General features: G+C 41.0%; 1 protein-coding gene and 1 long non-coding RNA gene across 3 annotated transcripts in view; both read left to right on the top strand.

Annotated features, from left to right (window-relative positions):
• ugt8 (UDP glycosyltransferase 8) overlaps positions 1 to 21,552 on the top strand; it is a 105,561-nt gene that overhangs the window by 72,445 nt on the left and 11,564 nt on the right. For both annotated transcript variants that reach the window (XM_034187509.1, XM_034187511.1), the window contains one exon: positions 20,022 to 20,164. In XM_034187509.1, the coding sequence (XP_034043400.1) occupies positions 20,022 to 20,164 (143 nt within the window). The remainder of the gene's footprint in view (positions 1 to 20,021; positions 20,165 to 21,552) is intronic.
• Positions 6,933 to 9,347, top strand: LOC117525612. Its single transcript, XR_004565103.1, has 3 exons — positions 6,933 to 7,288; positions 7,526 to 7,645; positions 7,994 to 9,347. It is a non-coding gene; the product is annotated as an uncharacterized LOC117525612 (long non-coding RNA).

The following is a 21,552-nucleotide window of genomic DNA, read 5'->3' as shown; positions in this document are numbered from 1 at the left end:
GGGAGAGTGAGAGTGCGGGGAGAGTGAGAGTGCGGGAGCGAGAGAGCGAGCGGGAGAGCGAGCGAGAGAGAGAGAGAGCGAGAGAGAGAGCGGGAGCGAGAGAGCGTGAGAGAGAGAGAGCGCGAGCGAAAGAGAAGAGACGGGAGGGACGGACAGAGAAGAGAGAGAAGGAAAAAGTGTTATAGATTAGATACTATCTGTATACAGATACTGTTAGATACCACAGCTGTAAAGAGTCAGCAAAACAATTTTAATAAATAATCATCTTCACCACACAGCCTCAGTGAAACAGTAAAGTTTGAAAAACTGATTCAGAAAGTTTTTCATCCAGGATTCATCTTTAAAAGAGCAGACTTACTCCTTTACTTCTTCCAGAATTATTTTTTTCATTTTTTAATTAGTGTTGTTTATGCACCAATGACCCCAGATCAAATTACTTGTATGTGAGAACTTACTTGGCAATAAAATTGATTCTGATTTGACAATCTAATCAGTCCAGATTTAGCTCTTGTTCAAATAAGACAATTAGGGGTTATATTGTTTTTTTTTTTTAAATAAGTATGCAGTTCCACTCAAAAATGTTGAAAAAAAGCTAAACTGTCAACATGACAGAAAAAACTCTGCAGAGGTGCAGTGTGTCATTTTAAAGAAGAGAGCAAATGTTATGTCCATCAAATATGAATGTGTTTTTAAACTTTTCAATGTCATTTATTGTCTTAACATTCGGGGTTTTCACGTATCCCGTAATCTCTTGCGCGCCAGCAGTCAAAACAACATAGAGAATCCACACAATGACAATTGTAAATGAATAATATACTAAAAAAATGTCATTTTTTTATGCTTTTCATCACGTTAATAAGAGACTGCTGCATGATACCCTTAAAACTTGCTAAAACAATTATAACAAAAAATCTGTCTGCTACGTTTAATCTGCGTGGAATTTAATAAGCGTAAACCGAATTTCAGACATATATTAGTCTGCAACAAAGAGGACAAACAGTGTTGTAAAGGACAATAATCAAGACGTTAAAGAGCAAACTTCACTTTCCTCCAGAACGACATGATCAGGAAGCGAGCAGAGCTCACAGCAGCTCTCATTGAAAATAACGGAGAGACAGCCTGTGATTCTCGCATGTTTACATAAAACAAACGCAATAACAACGTCTATAAACCCAGAGAATATATTCATGAGAGTTTTAGGCACAATATAAAAATAGTTTTATGTTGCGATGTTCATGGTGTTGTCCGTGTGCAGCGGTTAAAGTGAAGCGTGATCAGAGCGTATCAATGCAGTTCTCAATGTTACTGAGATCTCGCAGTGCAGCGACCTCTCCGAAGTTTTGCGGCATTTGAAACCTGAAAAGCCTCAATAGACAGAAAAATACAAAAAAGAACTTTGATATTACAACATAAGTGTAAGTTTTTGGCTATTATTCTTGCTGTCAGTTCATCTAAAACCAGTCAAAATGACTCGCAATGCGCGCCGCCTTGGGCGATAATTGCCACCTGCACCACTATACTAAAAATTTCTGGGGAGGACCCTGTATCATGTTTGCACAAGACCACTGTATGGAGTGTGCGTTCGTAGCATCTTCTTACAAGATGCTGCGGTGGGAAACATTAGATAACGAACATTGCATCGATTAACACGCCTTTTGAAGAATATATTGAACAGAATGTCTTTTCTAAAACCTCAGAAACCGGGCCAGTTACCAGGGAAAGCGCCAGTCAAGCACAAAGCATTGACCCCTGCAAGTGTAGAAGCTTCAAAGAAGAGATATGAAGAGAAAGGAAGAGAGAGGAAGTTTGTGAGTAGCTGGACACAGGATTATCTGTGGCTGGGGCACAAGGAAGAGGACAACACAATATACTGCCATGTCTGTAGGGATTTTCCTTCAATGGCGGACTAGTACGTCATTTTTAAATGTTGAAATAAAAGAATTTGATTTGCTTTATCAAAAAACATACTGGCAAATGATCGTGCATTGAACAGTGATGAATTCAGAAAACACACAGGAGAGAAGCAGATGCATATTGTAGGGAAGTGAATCGTACAACAACTCACGATTCAATTCGATTCCAATTCTTGGGGTGACGATTCGATTCAGAATCGATTTTCGATTCAGAGAGCTCTGAGAAATAGTTATATTACTTTAAAAATGTTTATGTTTAAGAAAATGCAACTTTACAAGGTTAATCAAGTGATTCTAGTTGTAAATTTACTTGAGTTGGCTGGCAGTTTAGCGAAGCGCTGGTCAGTCGTCGGCAGATACCGCTGCTCCGCTCCTTTTAGCTCCGGGTCATAGCGTAGCATGTGGGCTTGCGGAGTTGAAGTGTTTCTGAAGTACTTGACTTTCATTTTGCAGATTTTGCACACTGCTTAAGTCATGTCAAGGTCCTTCTTACGCAGCAAATAATAAAATCCAAAATGCGCTCAAACATTTGCCTTCAGCAAAGACGGTGCTGGCTGAATTAGCTCTTCTTCCGCCATGCTAAGCTACAGCTCACGAATGCTTGAAGCACGCCGGACCCTCCCCTCGTGGGGACGCTGTAGTACGGAAGCCGTTGCCTGACAAACAGTACACGCAGCGAGTAAGTAAGAAAATGTTTTTAAAAAATGCTTTTTAAAAATCGATTCTTGGACATTTTGGATCGATTCAGAATCATAATAAGAATTGCGATTCGGACGTGAATCAATTTTTTTTCCAGCACCCCTAGCATATTGGCATTTACCAATTATTTTAATTTTTTCCCCAATTATGAACAATCGCAGGAGAGAAACATTATGAGCTATGTCTTGGTTAACGGACTAAAAGGCTAGAGGCTATGCATGTAATATGTAATAAAATGTATTTTTTGGAAATTCAACTTTACCACCCACACAGGAGAGAAGCAGTTTATGAAATTGTAATTTCAGTACTTCCACAGTATCATGGCCCCAGACACCCCCAGGTGACACGCGCCATTGGCATATGTATCGCATGCCTTCGGCACGCTTCACGTGTCTCGTGCCTGTGGTGCTCGCTTGTCTGGACAACCAGCTTTTCCTATAGGGCCGCCAGTAAAAAAGTAAAGTAAACCACCAGGATTACTTGTCCTATGGACAAGTACACTAAAAAGCTTAATGTCAATGCCTGATAAGTAACCTTGACCTATTCTAGAGTCAAAAGGTCGCATTCTTTCTACACACTCTTTCATTGATTACATGCTCATATGGCTGAGGGTGTTTTAGCATTACGTTATATTTTAATATTTTTAGCTTGCATTTTAACTTATATTTTAACTTTTTAAGGTGATCAGTGTACTTGTTTCGACATCAGAAGGTTCCCACTTCAAGACCCTCCATGGCCATTATCCATTATCTGTTGAATGTGGACTTGTACCAGGAAAGGCAATATGGATCTGCCTGCTGATTTGGCACAAGTGCTGCATCAGTCCTAAGCATAAAGGGAAAAGCCAAAACAACTTAGCTAAATATGACTTCTCAATATCAATGATATGAAAAAAGTAAAAATATAAATACTGTGCTGGCGAACTGCTTGATAGTCCCTCCTTCCTTTCCATCAGCGGGGGATTCCAGGTGGAACGAATCTGCTGAGCAATCTGTGCATGCCTGGTACGTTTAAAATGACGGACCTGTCACTGTTGGGTATTGGGGCCGCAGTGCTTGTAGCGATCATAGCGCAAGAAAATTCGTCTGTAAAACCAGCGTGACTGTGCAGAGACGATTCCTTTCTACAAATGTTTGAAAGTCAGCCGGGAAGCGCCATATTACCCTGTGACTGTGAAACTTACCTGAGCAGTGTGGTGCGTTCAGTAACGTTCTGGAAACACAGACTCTAAAACACTGTGGTTTGATTGAATTGTTTGTTAATGTGGTTTGCTGTGCTTTGTGCAAGTTGGTGTTAAAACAAGGCGTAGTTAAAAGCTACAGTTAAAACAAGAGGTAGTTAAAAGCTAAACTACATCAAAGCTACAGAGTCTGTTTGCCTAAAATTAGGATAAAATGGTAAAAGTCTAATAAAATGTAGTTTGTAGAAACGTAAAACTATTTACGTATACCAAGCAAGTTTTAATTTAGCTAAAAATGTACAGTTTAAAATCTTTCGCTAAAAGTATATTTACTTGGCTAAAAACGAAGCGAAAAATATGTTGTTTGGCTAAAACAAATATACGAGGTTTGTTAGAAAAGTAACGGACCTTTTTATTTTTTGCAAAAACCATATGGATTTGAATCACGTGTGATTGCATCAGCCAAGCTTGAACCTTCGTGCGCATGCGTGAGTTTTTTCACGCCTGTTGGTTGCGTCATTCGCCTGTGGGCAGGCTTTGAGTGAGCACTGGTCCACCCCCCTCGTCAGATTTTCATTGTCAGGGAAATGGCTGAGCGACTGCCGCTTTGCTCCATGAAAATTTTTTCAGAAACTGTGAGAGACAGCCAGGTGGAAACCATTCGGAAAATTCAGATGGCTTTCGGTGAAGATTCAATGGGCATCACAGAGATTAAGGAGCATTACAACTGGATTAAAGACGGCCCACAGCGGCTGAGGGCGCGCCACGCTCCAAGCGGCCATCGACAGGCTGAAACGACCAGATCATTTCCAAAGTGAAGGCTGTGTTGATACGGGACATCGTGTGACTACCAGAGAAATGGCAAGAGAGGTGGACATAGCACTTTTTTGGCACATTACACTGTTACAGGAGATTTTGTAATGAAAAACGTGCGGCGGAATTCGCGCGTCAGGACGGAGCCGCGTAATGGCGCACAACAAAAAGCACGTCCGTGTTGGAAGTTTCACGGGACATGCCCAGCTCTTCCACCATTCGTAAGATTCAGACGGCTTTGGGTGGCTTTTCAGTCGAGTGAGTATCCGAGAAATTGTCGAAGAGCTGAGCATGTCACAGCATGTCCTGTGAGACCAACACGGAGGTGCTTTCGTTCCACGCCATTAGCGGCTCCCTGGCGAATTCCTCCGCCCATGTTTTCATGACAAAATCTCCTTTAACAGTGGAATGTGCAGGAAAAGTGCTGATGTCCACCTTTTCTGCCATTTCTCTGGCCAGACGACGTCCCGGATCAACACAGCATTCAGTTTGGAAAAGATCTGGTCGTTTCAGCCTGTCGGTGGCCGCTCGAAGTGCGGCGTGCCCCCAGCCGCTGTGGGCCATCTTTAATCCGGTTGTAATGCTCCTTAATCTCTGTGATGCCCATAAGATCTTCACTGAAAGCCATCTGAATTTTCCGAATGGTTTCCACCTGGCTGTCTCTCACAGTTTCTGGAAAAATTTGATGCATTGCTGCTCCAAGCGTTCAGACATTTTCCTCACAATGAAAATCCTACGAGGTGAGAGGACCAGTGCTCAAAGCCTGCTCACAGGCAAATGACGCAACCGACAGGCGTGAAAAAACTCACGCATGCGCACGAAAGTTCAAGCTTGGCTGATGCAATCGCACGTGATTCAAATCCATAAGGTTATTGCAAAAAATAAAAAGGTCCAATACTTTTCTAACAGACCTCATATTAGATTTATTAATTTAGTCGAATAATGAACTGTTTTGAAATCTCTTGGCTAAAATACGCGGTTGCCTTGGCTAAAGACATAAATATAAAAAATGTACTTAAAAACTTTTGCATGGGTAAAAATGTATTTAAACCTTTTGCTTTACCTGCTAAACGTTTAACCTTCTGCTGAAAGTTATGTGTTCAAAGTTATCCTACAATTCATATGGCTTATAAATACTAGCTGAAATCTTTCACTAAAAAATATTGTTAAAATCTTACTACTGGCTGAAATGCTAAAAATGTTTGACTATAAAATATCGTTGAGATCTTCAAGAATATATTAAATCTATTTGGTTAAAAATACTGTCATACAAAATATTTTGATTTAAAAGACAGGAATATTATTTGTAATATTATGATTGTGTTTATGTTCATGTACAATAAGTATTTTTGTATTTCTGTTCTCTTTTTGAGGTTTTTCAACTAACTGGCTGTTCAACATGGAACAGTAATAAATGGGAAATCAAATTATGTGGCTGCTCACTGAGTGAAATCCAGTTGGATTTCAGTGTAGAAGGTTTATCCTTTTCAAGTGGGGAATTGCACAAACTAAGTCAGAACACAACATGACATATACTTTCAAGCCGGAAGGTTAAAACTGAAAAATGAGACTATGCCTCCAAATTGCATGAATGTGCAATTTGTTTTCCCCGGGTGCCGGACGACTGCCCACTTGCTCATAGTGGTTGAATTGTGTCAAACTGTAATTTGAATGGGTTAAATACAGAGGACAAATTTTGTTATACATATGATAATAAAGGCTTTTTACTCTTTGCTGTTCGGAGACATGGAGAGTGAATTGGTACAGAAGAGGGGCAGTTAATCACAGCATGAAACCATTCATTTTTGAATGTTTTAGCCTCAGTGCTGATTCTCAGATTAGGCTACTCGTGAAAGAACCAAGATGTGATTGTAGTTCTAACTTTCTTGTTTAATTCCAAATCATCACTGACTTCACACTGGACTTCACAAAACTTCCACCTGACTCTCGGACCTTGATTTCCAAATAAAATGTAAAATTTACTCTAATCTGAAAAGAGGACTTTGGACCACTGAGCAACCTTACAGTTTTTCTCATTTGCCTACATAAGACACTTCTAACATTAGCTGCGGTTACATGGACCAAAAGTAATATGATTGAACAACCAAATTGAACAATCGGATCAAAATCACGCCATGTAAACAGCTCCATCTGATTAGAATAGCCCAATCCGATCGAAATTACGATCGGATTAGAGGAGGTAGTGTAACGCTGTTTTTAACCCGATCGCGTTCCATGTAAATGGCACGTCGGATTGTCCGCCTGTGAGGAGCCTTACTGCGCATGTCTGTTACGTCACATCACCACGTGATGCTTCCTGCTCTGTGTTCGCGGAAATGGCGACGGAAAAAACACAGCTGGACTTTACAAGAGACAACACTTGTCAACGTTTTAAAAGAATTTACAATAAGTGGAAAAGTTTGACGGACGTAAGTTGGCAGCACAGACTTGTTGTGTCCGGAGTTAGCAGGTCAGTAGAGCAAATTAAGAACCGCTGGGAAGCAACGAGCGCTTTGTACAAGGAGAAGCTAAACGAGCAGAAGCGGCGCGGCTCCAACCAGCTTCACCTATTATGAATTAATGGAGTAATAATCGGAGGTCGACCCTGTCCAAGGATCACACTGGAGTAGAAGTCGGTTTTACACCGGAGGAAAATTCACCCGAGACACCAGAAAGCCAGGAGGTAAGTCCTGATAAAATCACGCTAACTCAGCGTTCCTTTTTTATTTTTTTACGAGGCGTACTTTGAGCCAAATGTGTGGCTTTAGTTCAAGCTAATGTTGGGGATTCATGTTAAGTTATCCCATAAGTTTATTCTTGGAGTAAAGTGCATGAACACAGTCTGTCATCGAGTTAACCAACACTCTTTATCCTCGTTCACTTTAGTGCATCACGTTAATTTCTGCTCTCATATATACAGATGATGATGATGTAAAGAGCACGTTGAAGGAGATTGATGACAGCAGATCTCCACAACCTGAAGACCACAGAGGAGCCTCCAGACAAAAAAAAGAGTAATATGCTGCTAAATAAGACCACAGTGAGTTCTTGAACTTTCCTCTAGAGCTTGTTGAAAAAATAACGTTCAAAGTCATTGCATATTTATTTATTTATTTGGAGTGCTTTATTTTTTAGAAATGGTAATATTACAGAGTTCCAGCAGAATATGACAGTTAATATCCTTTAGACAGTTGAGACACAAACATATTTTCATTTCAATTTTGTTTTCCTGTTTTGAGCTTTGTGAAGTCAAAAGCCATGTGGATGAGTACAACATATTTGAATACAGAAGCAGGATGATTCTTTGGTATAATACATGACTGAGAGATCCACAAAGAGAAAAACAAACTTTTTTTCTTTGCTAACTGAAATTATACATCATTTCTAGATCGAAAGCCATCATCTGGTGATGCCACGCTCCTGGGTGATCGATCAGCCCAACAGAGATCTTTCCTGGACAACATGCAACAGCAGCACGAGAGGAATCTGGAAAGAGAAGAGAGGCTTCTTTCTAGGTTTATGGAAGAAAGTATCTGCTCAACTGAAAGCATTATAGGGCAACTGTTTAATGGTCTTCAGGCTCTCCTTTCTCAGTCCTACTCATCAGCTCCACATTTACATGAACAAAGTTAGTCTCGGACCTAGTTGAGACAAGCATGTAACAGCCTGAAAACTACCACTCGTTCTGAGTGTTACTTCAAATACAGCTGGATTTTCTAAACTGCAGCAGGTATAGAATTTCCAAGGTACACAATATGCTCAGAATGACCAGTACATGTTTAGAAGGGACACAGAAGAGTGTAAAATTTCAAATTTTTATATTTTAAGAAGAAAAAAAAACAAAGCATTAGATCAAACAACCTACATACGGTCTGGAATCACCACATATTTAGTATCTTAAACTTTCTGTTGTGGATGTTCCCTGATAATCTTTAAAATGTTTAAGAGCTCTAGATACTGCTGTCTGCCAAAGATACAAGGTTTGTTTTGTATTTTCCACTTTAAATGCATATTCTTTTGATAACAGTAGGACTGAAAATAAAAATGTAATATTTGGAAAATATTCATTTTTCTTTCGATGTGTGGTTATACATTGACCCACTTATTTTAACCATTTTCTCTTAAAATATAAAAATAGAAATTTTACTTTTTTTTACCCTCCCAAAGATGTACTGGTCATTTTCAACATGTTCAACACCTTGGAAAATCTCTAGCTGCTGCTGTTTAGAAAACACATCTGTATTTGAAGTAACACTTGGGATGAAAAAGGGCGTGAACATTTAGGGCTGTTAGTCCTGGACAGAGATTTTGGCACATATCTCAAGTTGTTCATTGGGGTCATATTAGTCTGGAACAGGTGAGTTAACCTCTCCTAAATGATGTGCACGCATCCCAGCTAGGTCCTCTACTAAGTCCACTATTTCATCACGAATCACAGCGAGCCACCTGACCACGTGACACAAGTTCCCACCTGCCACATCGGCACACTCAGAATAATCAAAATAACAGTGGACTACAGCCTACACAACACATAGAAACTGAATATAAGAAACTGGCCCTGATGTTTAGCTTCTTCACATTTTTCCTGGAAGTATGTAATTTTGCTGACAAAGAGATGGCTTTAGGGTTTGGTTTTATGATCTGACATCACAGTAATGGCAGTTTAAGAAGTAATGCCAAGCTCTGATGGAAGTGAATAAAAGTTTTTAGCACTATATTTTATTTTTAACCAAATTGTTGTGGTGCTGCCAGGTTTTTATTTTATACGAGGGCTGTCAATAAAGTAACGGTCCTTTTTTTTTTCAAAAACTATATGGATTTCATTCATATGTTTTTACGTCAGACATGCTTGAACCCTCGTGCGCATGCGTGAGTTTTTCCACGCCTGTCGGTGACGTCATTCGCCTGTGAGCACTCCTTGTGGGAGGAGTCGTCCAGCCCCTCGTCGGAATTCCTTTGTCTGAGAAGTTGCTGAGAGACTGGCGCATTGTTTGATCAAAATTTTTTCTAAACCTGTGAGACACATCGAAGTGGACACGGTTTGAAAAATTAAGCTGGTTTTCAGTGAAAATTTTAACGGCTGATGAGAGATTTTGAGGTGATTCTGTCACTTTAAGGACTTCCCACGGTGCGAGACGTCGCGCAGCGTTCTCAGCCGCCGTCGTCAGCCTGTTCAAGCTGAAAACCTCCACATTTCAGGTTCTATTGATCCAGGACGTCGTGAGAGAACAGAGAAGTTTCAGAAGAAGTCGGTTTCAGCATTTTATCCGGATATTCCACTGTTAAAGGAGATTTTTTTTAATGAAAGACGTGCGGACGGGTCTGTGCGTCGGGACGCAGCCGCCGCGACGCTCCGCCACAGGAAAAACACCTCTGTTGAAAGCCTTAAGGACAAGTTGGAACATGTCCTGCCTGTTAAACAATTTCTCATATACTCACTCCACTGAAAGCCATCAAAAGCCGCCTGGATTTTACAAATGGTTATCAACACGGAGGTGTTTTTCCTGTGCCGCCGCACCGCGTCGGCTGCGTCCCGACGCGCGGACCCGTCCGCACGTCTTTCATTAAAAAAAATCTCCTTTAACAGTGGAATATCCGGATAAAATGCTGAAACCGACTTCTTCTGAAACTTCTCTGTTCTCTCACGACGTCCTGGATCAATAGAGCCTGAAATGTGGAGGTTTTCAGCTTGAACAGGCTGATGACGGCGGCTGAGAGCGCTGAGCGACGTCTCGCACCGTGGGAAGTCCTTAAAGCGACAGAATCACCTCAAAATCTCTCATCAGCCGTTAAAATTTTCACTGAAAACCAGCTTAATTTTTCGAACCGTGTCCACTTCGATGTGTCTCACAGGTTTAGAAAAAATTTTGATCAAACAACGCGCCAGTCTCTCAGCAACTTCTCAGACAAAGGAATTCTGACTAGGGGCTGGACGACTCCTCCCACAAGGAGTGCTCACAGGCGAATGATGTCACCGACAGGCGTGGAAAAACTCACGCATGCGCACGAGGGTTCAAGCATGTCTGACGTAAAAACATATGAATGAAATCCATATAGTTTTTGAAAAAAATAAAAAGGACCCTTACTTTGACAGCCCTCGTATACGTGTACGGAAGAAAGTTGTATTCACTTTAATAAAAAAAAGAGAAAATGTGTTTGTCACATTTTTTTAATTATTATTTTGTTAATGGAGATGACCATTTCAGAGAGGGACGTGATTGAACATGTACTCCTTCAATGCCATCGTTGTAATGCTCCCACCGGAACGGCTCTGCATCGAGACTTGTGATCCAGGCTGAGGAGACATGCCATCAAAGTGACCAGCGTTCTCCAACCAGTAGCCCCCTCCACCTTGACTTCAAAATCCATGAAGTGTTTTCTACTGTTACACATAGTGAGCTGAGGTTCACATGAACAGATTTCTCCTCTGGGGTCAGATGTGTAGAATTTATGAAGCCTTTCAGCAACCAGTCGAGTGGATCTGCAAGGTCACCAGTGATTTGTAGTTGTACGTCTTCGCCCTCAGTGTTTTTTACACACTAAAACAGAAAATGGTTATGTATTTTAAAATTCTGATGCTTAATGAGTAATTATATCCTTAAGAATAAATCAGGGGAAAAAAAGCACAAGGTGTAGTGGATATGACTTTTTTTTTCTCTTTTAAAAGTTTGAAAGGTACCTTTGGCAGTTGAGCTCTCAAAAAGGTCTGAATGGCACAAAACATTGGAATCTTGGGTTTTTCCAGGCATTTTGCAACTGATGTTCCAAAATCTAAAAGCAAACAACTTGTTTTAGTTGAGCAAAGTAGGTAGGAAATGTAAAAAGACCTCACACACAAGGTTTGTTTCATTTATTCATGAAACTGATTTATTGTCATATTTTGAAATAGTTCATTGTTTAAAATAAGTTCTGTGAGATTTCACAGTGGGTCTACCGAAAAGCCAGAAAAAAGTTATCAGAAGTCATAAAAGTGGCAGCTGTGATGTTATTGATTGTGAGTCAATGTAAACGACAGACGTAATAGAAATAACCTACCTGCATGTGTCTGTGAGTCCCGTCAGTTATTTGAGGGATATGATGCGTTTCCTCAAAGCTCCGTCTGATCTCCAAGGCTTCATTTTCATTTGGCTCGTAAATCAGCTGTTTAATCCGTCGGTGTTTTCATTACGGCTTTACTAACCGTGCTCCGTGCTACATCACGTAAAAACACATTTCGCCGCGCTCGTTCCTTTCTGAACAAGTCCTGAAGAAGAAGCATGTGCCTCTGATGCTGCAGTTTCAAAAAAAACGCGCAAAGAATAACAGTAATCTTGATTACTCCAGAAAACAAATCCATTGTATATACGGGCGGGCTTCCGGGTACAATTCATTTGCGTATGTCACAAGCGGCAGACGTCACAACGCAAAGCATTATGGGATTGCTCTACTGACTGAATCAGATCGTAATCACGGTGCATGTAAACACGCACAGCAAGCGGATCAGTTTAGGGCATGTTCATGTAAACAGGACAATCTGATCCACCAATCGGATAGAATTCAATCAGATCAGAAATAAAGTGTCCATGTAAACATAGCTATTGTCTCTGGTTGAGGAGTGGCTTGGCACTAGGATTGCAACTCTTGTTGTCCATTTCCTGGACAGGTGTGTGCAGTAGCACTTGATGTACTGACACCAACCTCAGTGCACTCCTTGTGAAGCTTTCTGAAGTTCTTGATTCAGCTTTTCTTAACAAACCTCTCCCTACTGTTTCTGCATCTTTTCTGACCACACTTTTCTCTTCCAGTACTTTCCATGAATATGTTTTGATACAGCACTCCCTGAACAGCCAGCCCTTTAAGCAGTGCACTTTTTTTGGCTTACCCTCCTGTGTTAATGTTTTCACATTATGAAATAACTGGCAACATATATTAATTTTTTTCACAATAGTCTAATTTTTGAGATGCACTTAGATTAGGATTATTATTCATCATACAGATTATTGCTTTTAAGGCTTCTTTTACAAGATGTGTTGTTTCACTGCCATTTTGGTGGTGTACAGTTGTGCCAAAGGTTTGCACACCCTGGCAGTTTTGTTTTTTTTTTGGGTTTTTTTTGCAATTTTTCAGAGAATATGAATACCACAAAAACTTATTTTTTTCACTCATGGTTAGTGGTTGGGTGAAACAACTGTTTACTCTTTTTAAATCATGACACCAGAAACTACCCAAATGACCCCGATCAACAGTTTACATTCCCCTGTTAATACCATGTTTTGCCCCCTTTAACATCAATGACAGTTTGTAGTCATTTGTGGTCATTGTGGATGAGGCTCTAAATATGTCTTGGACTTTATTTACATAAATTACAAAGAAACACAAACAGTATGGGACTCTCTGGTATTGCATGGAGTAGCCAGTTCTGAAAACTGACTGTGCAAGAAGAGTGAATAAAGCCACCAAAACACCCAGACAACTCAGAAGAAGTTATAGGCTTGTGTGGTTGTGATTGGAGAAATTGTGCACAGTACAAGCTTTGCATTTTGAATCACCACTCTTAGCTTCATAGTGGAGTAGAGTGGAGAAGGATTTTCTTTAACCAAAACAGATCAAATCTAGGCTTGCATCTCAAATGAACCTGGCAATATTTGGCTAAACGTTCAGCTCTTAAGAAAATCCTCCTCTATTAGTGCTGGAGCTAAGATCGTGCGTTTTGGGGTTAAAAGCATGAAACTTGGCACAGTTATAGAGTAACCCCAGGTGACTATTTCTGGATATGAATACATTCTGGCAGAGCCCCCTGGTGGCCACAGCTGGAACAAAAAGTGCGCCCATCAAAATAACACTACTTCAGTAAATAAATGGTCTGTTAGAAAAGTTTCCGACCTTTTTATTTTTTGCAATAACCTTATGGATTTGAATCACGTGTGATTGCATCAGCCAATCTTGAACCTTCGTGCGCATGCGTGAGTTTTTTCACGCCTGTCGGTTGCGTCATTCGCCTGTGGGCAGGCTTTGAGAGCACTGGTCCACCCCCCTCATCGGATTTTCATTGTCAGGGAAATGGCTGAGCGACTGCCACTTTGCTCCATGAAAATTTTTTCAGAAACTGTTAGAGACAGCCAGGTGAAAACCATTCGGAAAATTCAGATGGCTTTCGGTGAAGATTCTATCGGCGTCACACAGATTAAGGAGGATTACAACCGGATTAAAGATGGCCTACAGCGGCTGAGGGCACGCCGCGCTTCGAGCGGCCATCGACAGGCTGAAACGACCAGATAATTTCCAAACTGAACGCTGTGTTGATCCGGGACGTCGTGTGACTACCAGAGAAATTGCAGAAGAGTTGGACATCAGCATTTTTGCGGCACATTCCACTGTTACAGGAGATTTTGTAATGAAAGACGTGCGGAGGAATTCGCGCGTCAGGACGGAGCCGCTCATGGCGCACAACAAAAAGCATGTCCGTGTTGGAAACCATTCAGAAGATTCAGACGGCTTTCGGTGGCTTTTCAGTCGAGTGAGTATCCGAGAAATTGTGTAACAGCTGGGCATGTCACAACATGTCCTGTGAGACTTCCAACACGGAGGTGTTTTTTGTTGTGCGCCATGAGCGGCTCCGTCCCAATGCGCGAATTCCTCCGCACGTTTCATTACAAAATCTCCTGTATAAGTGGAATGTGTCGCAAAAGTGCTGATGTCCACATTTTTTGCGATTTCTCTGGTAGTCGCACGACGTGCCGGATCAACACAGCCTTCACTTTGGAAATGATCTGGTCATTTCAGCCTGTCGATGGCCGCTCAGAGCGCGGCGTGCCCTCCGCTGGTGTGGGCCGTCTTTAATCCGGTTGTAATGGTCCTTAATCTGTGTGACGCCCAGAATATCCTCACCGAAAGCCGTCTGAATCTTCCAAATGGTTTCCACCTGGCTGTCTCTCACAGTTTCTGGAAAAATTTGATTCAGCGCTGCTCCAATCGCTCAGCCATTTTCCTGACAATGAAAATCCGATGAGGGGGTGGACCAGTGCTCACTCAAAGCCTGCCCACAGGCGAATGACGCAACCGACAGGCGTGAAAAAACTCACGCATGCGCACGAAGGTTCAACCTTGGCTGATGCAAGCGCACATGATTCAAATCCATATAGTTTTTGAAAAAAATAAAAAGGTCTGAAACTTTTCTAACAGACCTCGTATACCCTCAACTTTGGAGGGCACACAACACCTTCATCTTGGTACATCTGGTAAACAGCATTTGCCACATCAGCAGATACAGACAGTAATCTGGGATAAGATATGCAAAGACCCATACCATGTAAAGTGTCAACTAGTTCACATTTTCTTGTCTCACCATGTACTTTCAAAGCCAGGTAGATTGACACTGGCGTTTCACAATCTCTATTGTGACTAACATGGCGTGTGGAGAGGGCAGATGTGGACCGAGATTTTACAGTGTTAAATGCCACTAACTGAGAAATAGTACTAGATGCCTTGGTTGCAGCATTGTCTAAACCAGTTTGATCTTTGATGTTGGGGCCATTTAATATTATACTTATCAAAGATGTTAATGTTGCTGGTACAGAATTTGCCTGGCAGTTTTCTGAAAATTGGCCATCAAATACGAGGTCTATTAGAAAACTAACCGGCAGTTTTCTAAAAAAAACAAAAAAAAAAAACTATATGGATTTGAATCACGTGCGATTACACCAGACATGCTTGAACCCTCGTGCGCATGCGTGAGTTTTTTCACGCATGTCGGTGATGTCATTTGTCTGTGGGCAGACTTTGAGTGAGCACTGGTCCAGCTCTCTTGGCTGAAATTCTTTGTCTGAGATGCTGCTGGAGACGGCGCGCGTTGCTTTATCAAAATTTTTTCAGGACCTGTGAGGGATATCTGAGTGGACACTATTCAAGAAATTCAGCTGGTTCTCGGTGAAAAGTTTAACGGCTGATGAGAGATTGTGGAGTTTCTTTCGCTTTAAGGACAGCTCACAAAGCGGATCGGCGCGGCGTGGTCAGAGGTCACATCCATCTGGCTGTTTCGAGCTGAAAACATCCTAATTTAAGGCTCTGTTCACCCAGGTCATCGTCAGAGAACAGAGAAGTTTCAGAAGAAGTCGGCATGAGGAGTTTATGTGGACATTCCACTGTTAAAGGAGATTTTGTAATGAAAGAACGTGCGGGCAAATTCGCCGAGTCGGTTCTGTGACGATGACGCAAATCCGTCTGCGCCGCGACAGGAAAAACACCTCCGTGTTGAAAACCATTTGTAAAATTCAGGCGGCTTTTGATGGCTTTCAGCAAGTGAGTGTCTGAGAAATTGTTTAACAGCTGGGCATGTTCCAACTTGTCCGTTAAGGTTTTCAATGGAGGTGTTTTTCCTGTCGCGACCCCCCGCGGTTGGGTCCGGCCCGACATGCGAATCTGCCCGCACATTCTTTCATTACAAAATCTCCTTTAACAGTGGAATGTCCGCAAAAACTCCTCATGCCGACCTCTTCTGAAACTTCTCTGTTCTCTGATGACGACCTGATTGAACAGCCTGAAATGTGGAAGTTTTCAGCTTGAAACAGCGAGACGACGCCGCCGCCTCGGAGTGCAGATCGCCATCAGGCGCCGTGGGCCGTCCTTAAAGCGACACTAACAGACCAAAATCTCTCATCAGCCGTTAAAATTCTTTACCGAAAACCAGCTGAATTTATCGAATGGTGTCCACTCAGTTGTGCCTTACAGTTTTTGAAAAAATTTTGATCAAACAAAGCAGCAGTCTCTGAGCCATTCCTAAACAATGAAAAAAACGACGAGAGGGTGGGCCACTCCTCACTCAAAGACTGCCCACAGGCGAATGATGTAACCGACAGGCGTGAAAAAACTCTCGCATGCCCACGAGGGTTCAAGCATGTCTGATGTAATCACACGTGATTCAAATCCATATGGTTTTTGAAAAAAAAATAATAAGGTCGGATACTTTTCTAACAGACCTCGTACTTGCTTAAATTTGTGAATGGCTCGGTGTATAATATTTGCTGCTTTTGTGAGCAACATTACATCAGAGTCGTAGTCTGCATCACATGCATGTTTAAGTGCTGGACCAACATCTTCTCTGAAGGCTAACAGCACGTCTTTGCCTTTGTTTTGAGCTTGCAAATCAGGAACAGCAGCAAGGATACATTCCTTGAGCCGTGTTGTATGCAGCAGGACATTTTCAGCACCTAGCTCCTTAGTTCTTTCAATATAGAGCTGTTTTAAAGCCTGCAAATTGAACACTGGTCTTACTTCCTTGGAATATTGGTATGATTCTACAACCCCTGGCAAAAATTATGGAATCACCGGCCTCGGATGATGTTCATTCAGTTGTTTAATTTTGTAGAAAAAAAGCAGATCACAGACATGACACAAAACTAAAGTAATTTCAAATGGCAACTTTCTGGCTTTAAGAAACACTATAAGAAATCAGGAAAAATAATTGTGGCAGTCAGTAACGGTTACTTTTTTAGCCTAAGCAGAGGGAAAAAAATATGGACTCACTCAATTCTGAGGAAAAAAATATGGAATCATGAAAAACAAAAGAACGCTCCAACACATCACTAGTATTTTGTTGCACCACCTCTGGTTTTTGTAACAGCTTGCAGTCTCTGAGGCATGGACTTAATGAGTGACAAACAGTACTCTTCATCAATCTGGCTCCAACTTTCTCTAATTGCTGTTGCCAGATCAGCTTTGCAGGTTGGAGCCTTGTCATGGACCATTTTCTTCAACTTCCATCAAAGATTTTCAATTGGATTAAGATCCGGACTATTTGCTGGCCATGACATTGACCCTATGTGTCTTTTTGCAAGGAATGTTTTCACAGTTTTTGCTCTATGGCAAGATGCATTATCATCTTGAAAAATGATTTCATCATCCCCAAACATCCTTTCAATTGATGGGATAAGAAAAGTGTCCAAAATATCAACGTAAACTTGTGCATTTATTGATGATGTAATGACAGCCATCTCCCCAGTGCCTTTACCTGACATGCAGCCCCATATCATCGACTGTGTAAATTTACATCTTCTCTTCAGGCAGTCATCTTTATAAAGCTCATTGGAACGGCACCAAACAAAAGTTCCAGCATCATCACCTTGCCCAATGCAGATTCGAGATTCATCACTGAATATGACTTTCATCCAGTCATCCACAGTCCACGATTGCTTTTCCTTAGCCCATTGTAACCTTGTTTTTTTTTTCTGTTTAGGTGTTAATGATGGCTTTTGTTTAGCTTTTCTGTATGTAAATCCCATTGCCTTTAGGCGCTTTCTTACTGTTCGGTCACAGACGTTGACTCCAGTTTCCTCCCATTCGTTCCTCATTTGTTTTGTTGTGCATTTTTGATTTTTGAGACATATTGCTTTAAGTTTTCTGTCTTGACGCTTTGATGTCTTCCTTGGTCTACCAGTATGTTTGCCTTTAACAACCTTCCCATGTTGTTTGTATTTGGTCCAGAGTTTAGACACAGCTGACTGTGAACAACCAACATCTTTTGCAACATTGTGTGATGATTTACCCTCTTTTAAGAGTTTGATAATCCTCTCCTTTGTTTCAACTGACATCTCTCGTGTTGGAGCCATGATTCATATCAGTCCACTTGGTGCAACAGCTCTCCAAGGTGTGATCACTCCTTTTTAGATGCAGTCTAATGAGCAGATCTGATTTGATGCAGGTGCTAGTTTTGGGGATGAAAATTTACAGGGTGATTCCATAATTTATTCCTCAGAATTGAGTGAGTCCATATTTTTTTTTCCCTCTGCTTGGTCTAAAAAGTAACCGTTACTGACTGCCACAATTATTTTTCCTGATTTCTTATAGTGTTTCTTAAAGCCAGAAAGTTGCCATTTGGAATTACTTTAGTTTTGTGTCATGTCTGTGATCTGTTTTTTTTCTACAAAATTAAACAACTGAATGAACATCCTCCGAGGCCGGTGATTCCATAATTTTTGCCAGGGGTTGTATGTATGAAACCAGCTGCGCAAACGCAATGCCACAAAGGGTTTGGGTGTCATCCTGGCCATTACTTTTATCACATTGTTGTCCTCGTTTATAAAATTTTACCGAGCACAGTGTATGATATTGTGCTTCAATTGCCACCATGTCGCCAGCTGCTAACTTTGAGAACAGCTTGGTGTCTCTGAGTTCAGTAGCAATGCGACGGACCTTAAAGTCCAGCTAAAACGTTGAGGCCCTATGCCTCCAACTGAGCCACCTCTCTGATCACAAAAGATACAAATTGGTTCCGAATGACTTGCTACAACATACTGTCATATTGTTTTTACAGGACTTGAGAATTCGTCAGTTTCACTCTTTAGCTTTATAGCTCGTTCAAGCATCACATTGTTAACTTTATTGCGGCAACTTTATTGCGGATTTATAAAAAACTGCATTATGTGATACAAGGGTTTGTTCAGTCCCCAGACCTTCATCCAGTTGTTTTGCATTTACAGGCACAGGCATCATATCAATCTCATGGAATTTCTGCAAGTTCTCTGCAGTATATTTGTAGCCAGCACCTACATCCTTTCTCTTGGAAAATGCAGGGCATTGCACTGGTTCACTTGTAACTGACTGACAGAGAATACATTTATCCCAGTCAATTGGTGTGGGCTCAGTTGGACCAGAAGGACCTGGGATTGGATCATCAATTATCTTAAATGACATAATGAAACTTTAACCTCCTTAATGTTGTAACTATATAGCACTATATAGGCCTACATTTGACAATAAATGTTACTAAACTGGAATGGTTATAAATGAACAGTATTGATGTAGCTACTAATAACACCTATCAAACAGCTGACAAGACATCCAACCATAAAATGATGGCCAAGTGCATTTCCCTGGTGAGAGCTACTGAAAACAGAACCATTGGCGACACCTCACAGTGGAAATAGCAGCAATTCACCAGTACTTATTCTATAATGTCTCTCAGTGTGGTTTTATTCATATTTGCATATAATATTACCAAGTTGTATTATAATAAAATATGTAATATTATCATGGTGATTGTTAATATTAAACAAAATACAGTGACTGTTGGTATTTGTTGGCTATCATTACCTTAAACTGGACTCTTCTGTGTAAAATGGTAAAGACTGTGAACAATGTTGTTTTATTTGTAAAATGTAGAGAAATGGGTCTGAAGGAGTGTCCCTGTTAAATTGATTATAATTACAAAAACCCCATATACAGAAAACATACCATTGAATATCTTGCAGTATGTACTTGCAGTGAACAAGACAGATTCATGCCTATAAGAATCTACATGAAAACAGTAAGGAAATATGAACAAAGGTTTACAAACCTTAGAAAATACAGGGCAAGAACCAAACAAGCAGTTTTCTTTTGCAGATTTTATTTCACAGTTGTATGTGCTGTATTAATAACAATTTTTCCTCATATTCCCATAGGATTTTGAGGCATGGGTGAATGACACAGCGGAGCACGGCTTTGTGGTTGTGTCATTTGGAGCTGGGGTCAAGTACCTTTCACAAGACATTGCTCAGAAATTAGCAGGAGCCCTGGCCAGGCTACCTCAACGTGTTGTCTGGAGGTAAAGTATCAGTTTCCTCTTCACACACATTTGCCAGTGGGACAGATGTGAATAGAATTAATTCTGGTAATGTAGTGAGTGCTAGTTCTTTGCTTTTTTTTTTAACTGTGTCATTTTAAAATGGAGGAAATAATCACGGTATATGCACATAGCAGCTATCAATTACAGCGTAATCCAGTTTCGTACCACTGATGTATGCATCATTCTCATGCTAAGTGCTAGAAGGAACTAACCATTTCCTAAGATTCACACAGGAATAAAAGTGACATTTTTAGCAGTTACAGTTAAAGTTGCAGTTAACAGAAGTTATGCAGAGGTAGTTAGATTACAGTAATGTGAGTCTTCCGGAGGTTTGGGTATTTATATCCATGGCAAATGTTTCTTCTTGTTTTCCTGGTTTGTATCGGATGTCATATTCATATTTGTAAAACTTACATCTTACATCTTCCTCAGCTAGGCATTGTTGCGTGTCTGCCAAGAGCATCTTCTCCACTTAACTAGATTTTGTGAGAATTTCTTGGATATTGTTGTGCCATCTTTTCCTAGGTCTGCCTGGTGGGCGTTTCCCTTCTGGTCTGAAGTGGAAAGCCATTTTAGGAATTCTGTCCTCCTTCATTCTTTCCACATGTTCTTACCATTTACGAGACACTCTTTCATTGTCTTTTCCTTAGATGGGTGTTAAGGATTTTGTCCATTATGCTCTTACCTAGGATTGTGTGGACAACCTTAATTTCCACTGCTTCTAATCTACTCATGTCCTGTTTTTGTTGGTATCCATGATTCTGAACCATAAAACAGAATTGGTTTCAGAATGGTGTTGAAAATTTTCTTTTGACCTCTAGGGACACTAATCTATCTCGAAGGATGGGATGCAGGGGTGCGGCCTTCTGGCTAAACTTGCTACTTCTTTCCAGCTTCTCTTGATACAGTTGCCCCTAGGTATTTAGCTTTCTTTACTTTTCCTATGGTGTTATCGCTCACTATGATTTCACAAGAGCCTTGTATTTGTAAAAACTTACAAACATTTGAGACTGAAAGATAAACATGCACTCTCATTTATCAGGAGTTACTACAGCACAGGTTAAAGTTCTCCGTCACCATGACAGATTTCCGTCATTTGGAAAATTTAACCACACATACACGCTCACACGTGTCATGCGTGTTTTGGGGCTGAAATATGATACTTTCACTGTCAAAGCAACATCCCATTCTGCACTAATCAAAGCAGCAGCAATGCCAGCGTGGACTGCGGAGGATGGGAGTATGTGAATTTTCACTCCTCTCCGCTCTGTTTACTGCTTTCCATGAGCCACGGTCCTTCTCCTCTCTGTCCAGCGGGGGGGTGTTTTTTTATCATTCGGCCCTGCGGCCCGGAGGACCGACGCCCA

The sequence above is a fragment of the Thalassophryne amazonica genome, chromosome 15, assembly GCF_902500255.1.
Source record: "Thalassophryne amazonica chromosome 15, fThaAma1.1, whole genome shotgun sequence".
Classification (NCBI taxonomy): Eukaryota; Metazoa; Chordata; class Actinopteri; order Batrachoidiformes; family Batrachoididae; genus Thalassophryne; species Thalassophryne amazonica.
This window is presented reverse-complemented; position numbering and strand designations above follow the sequence as displayed.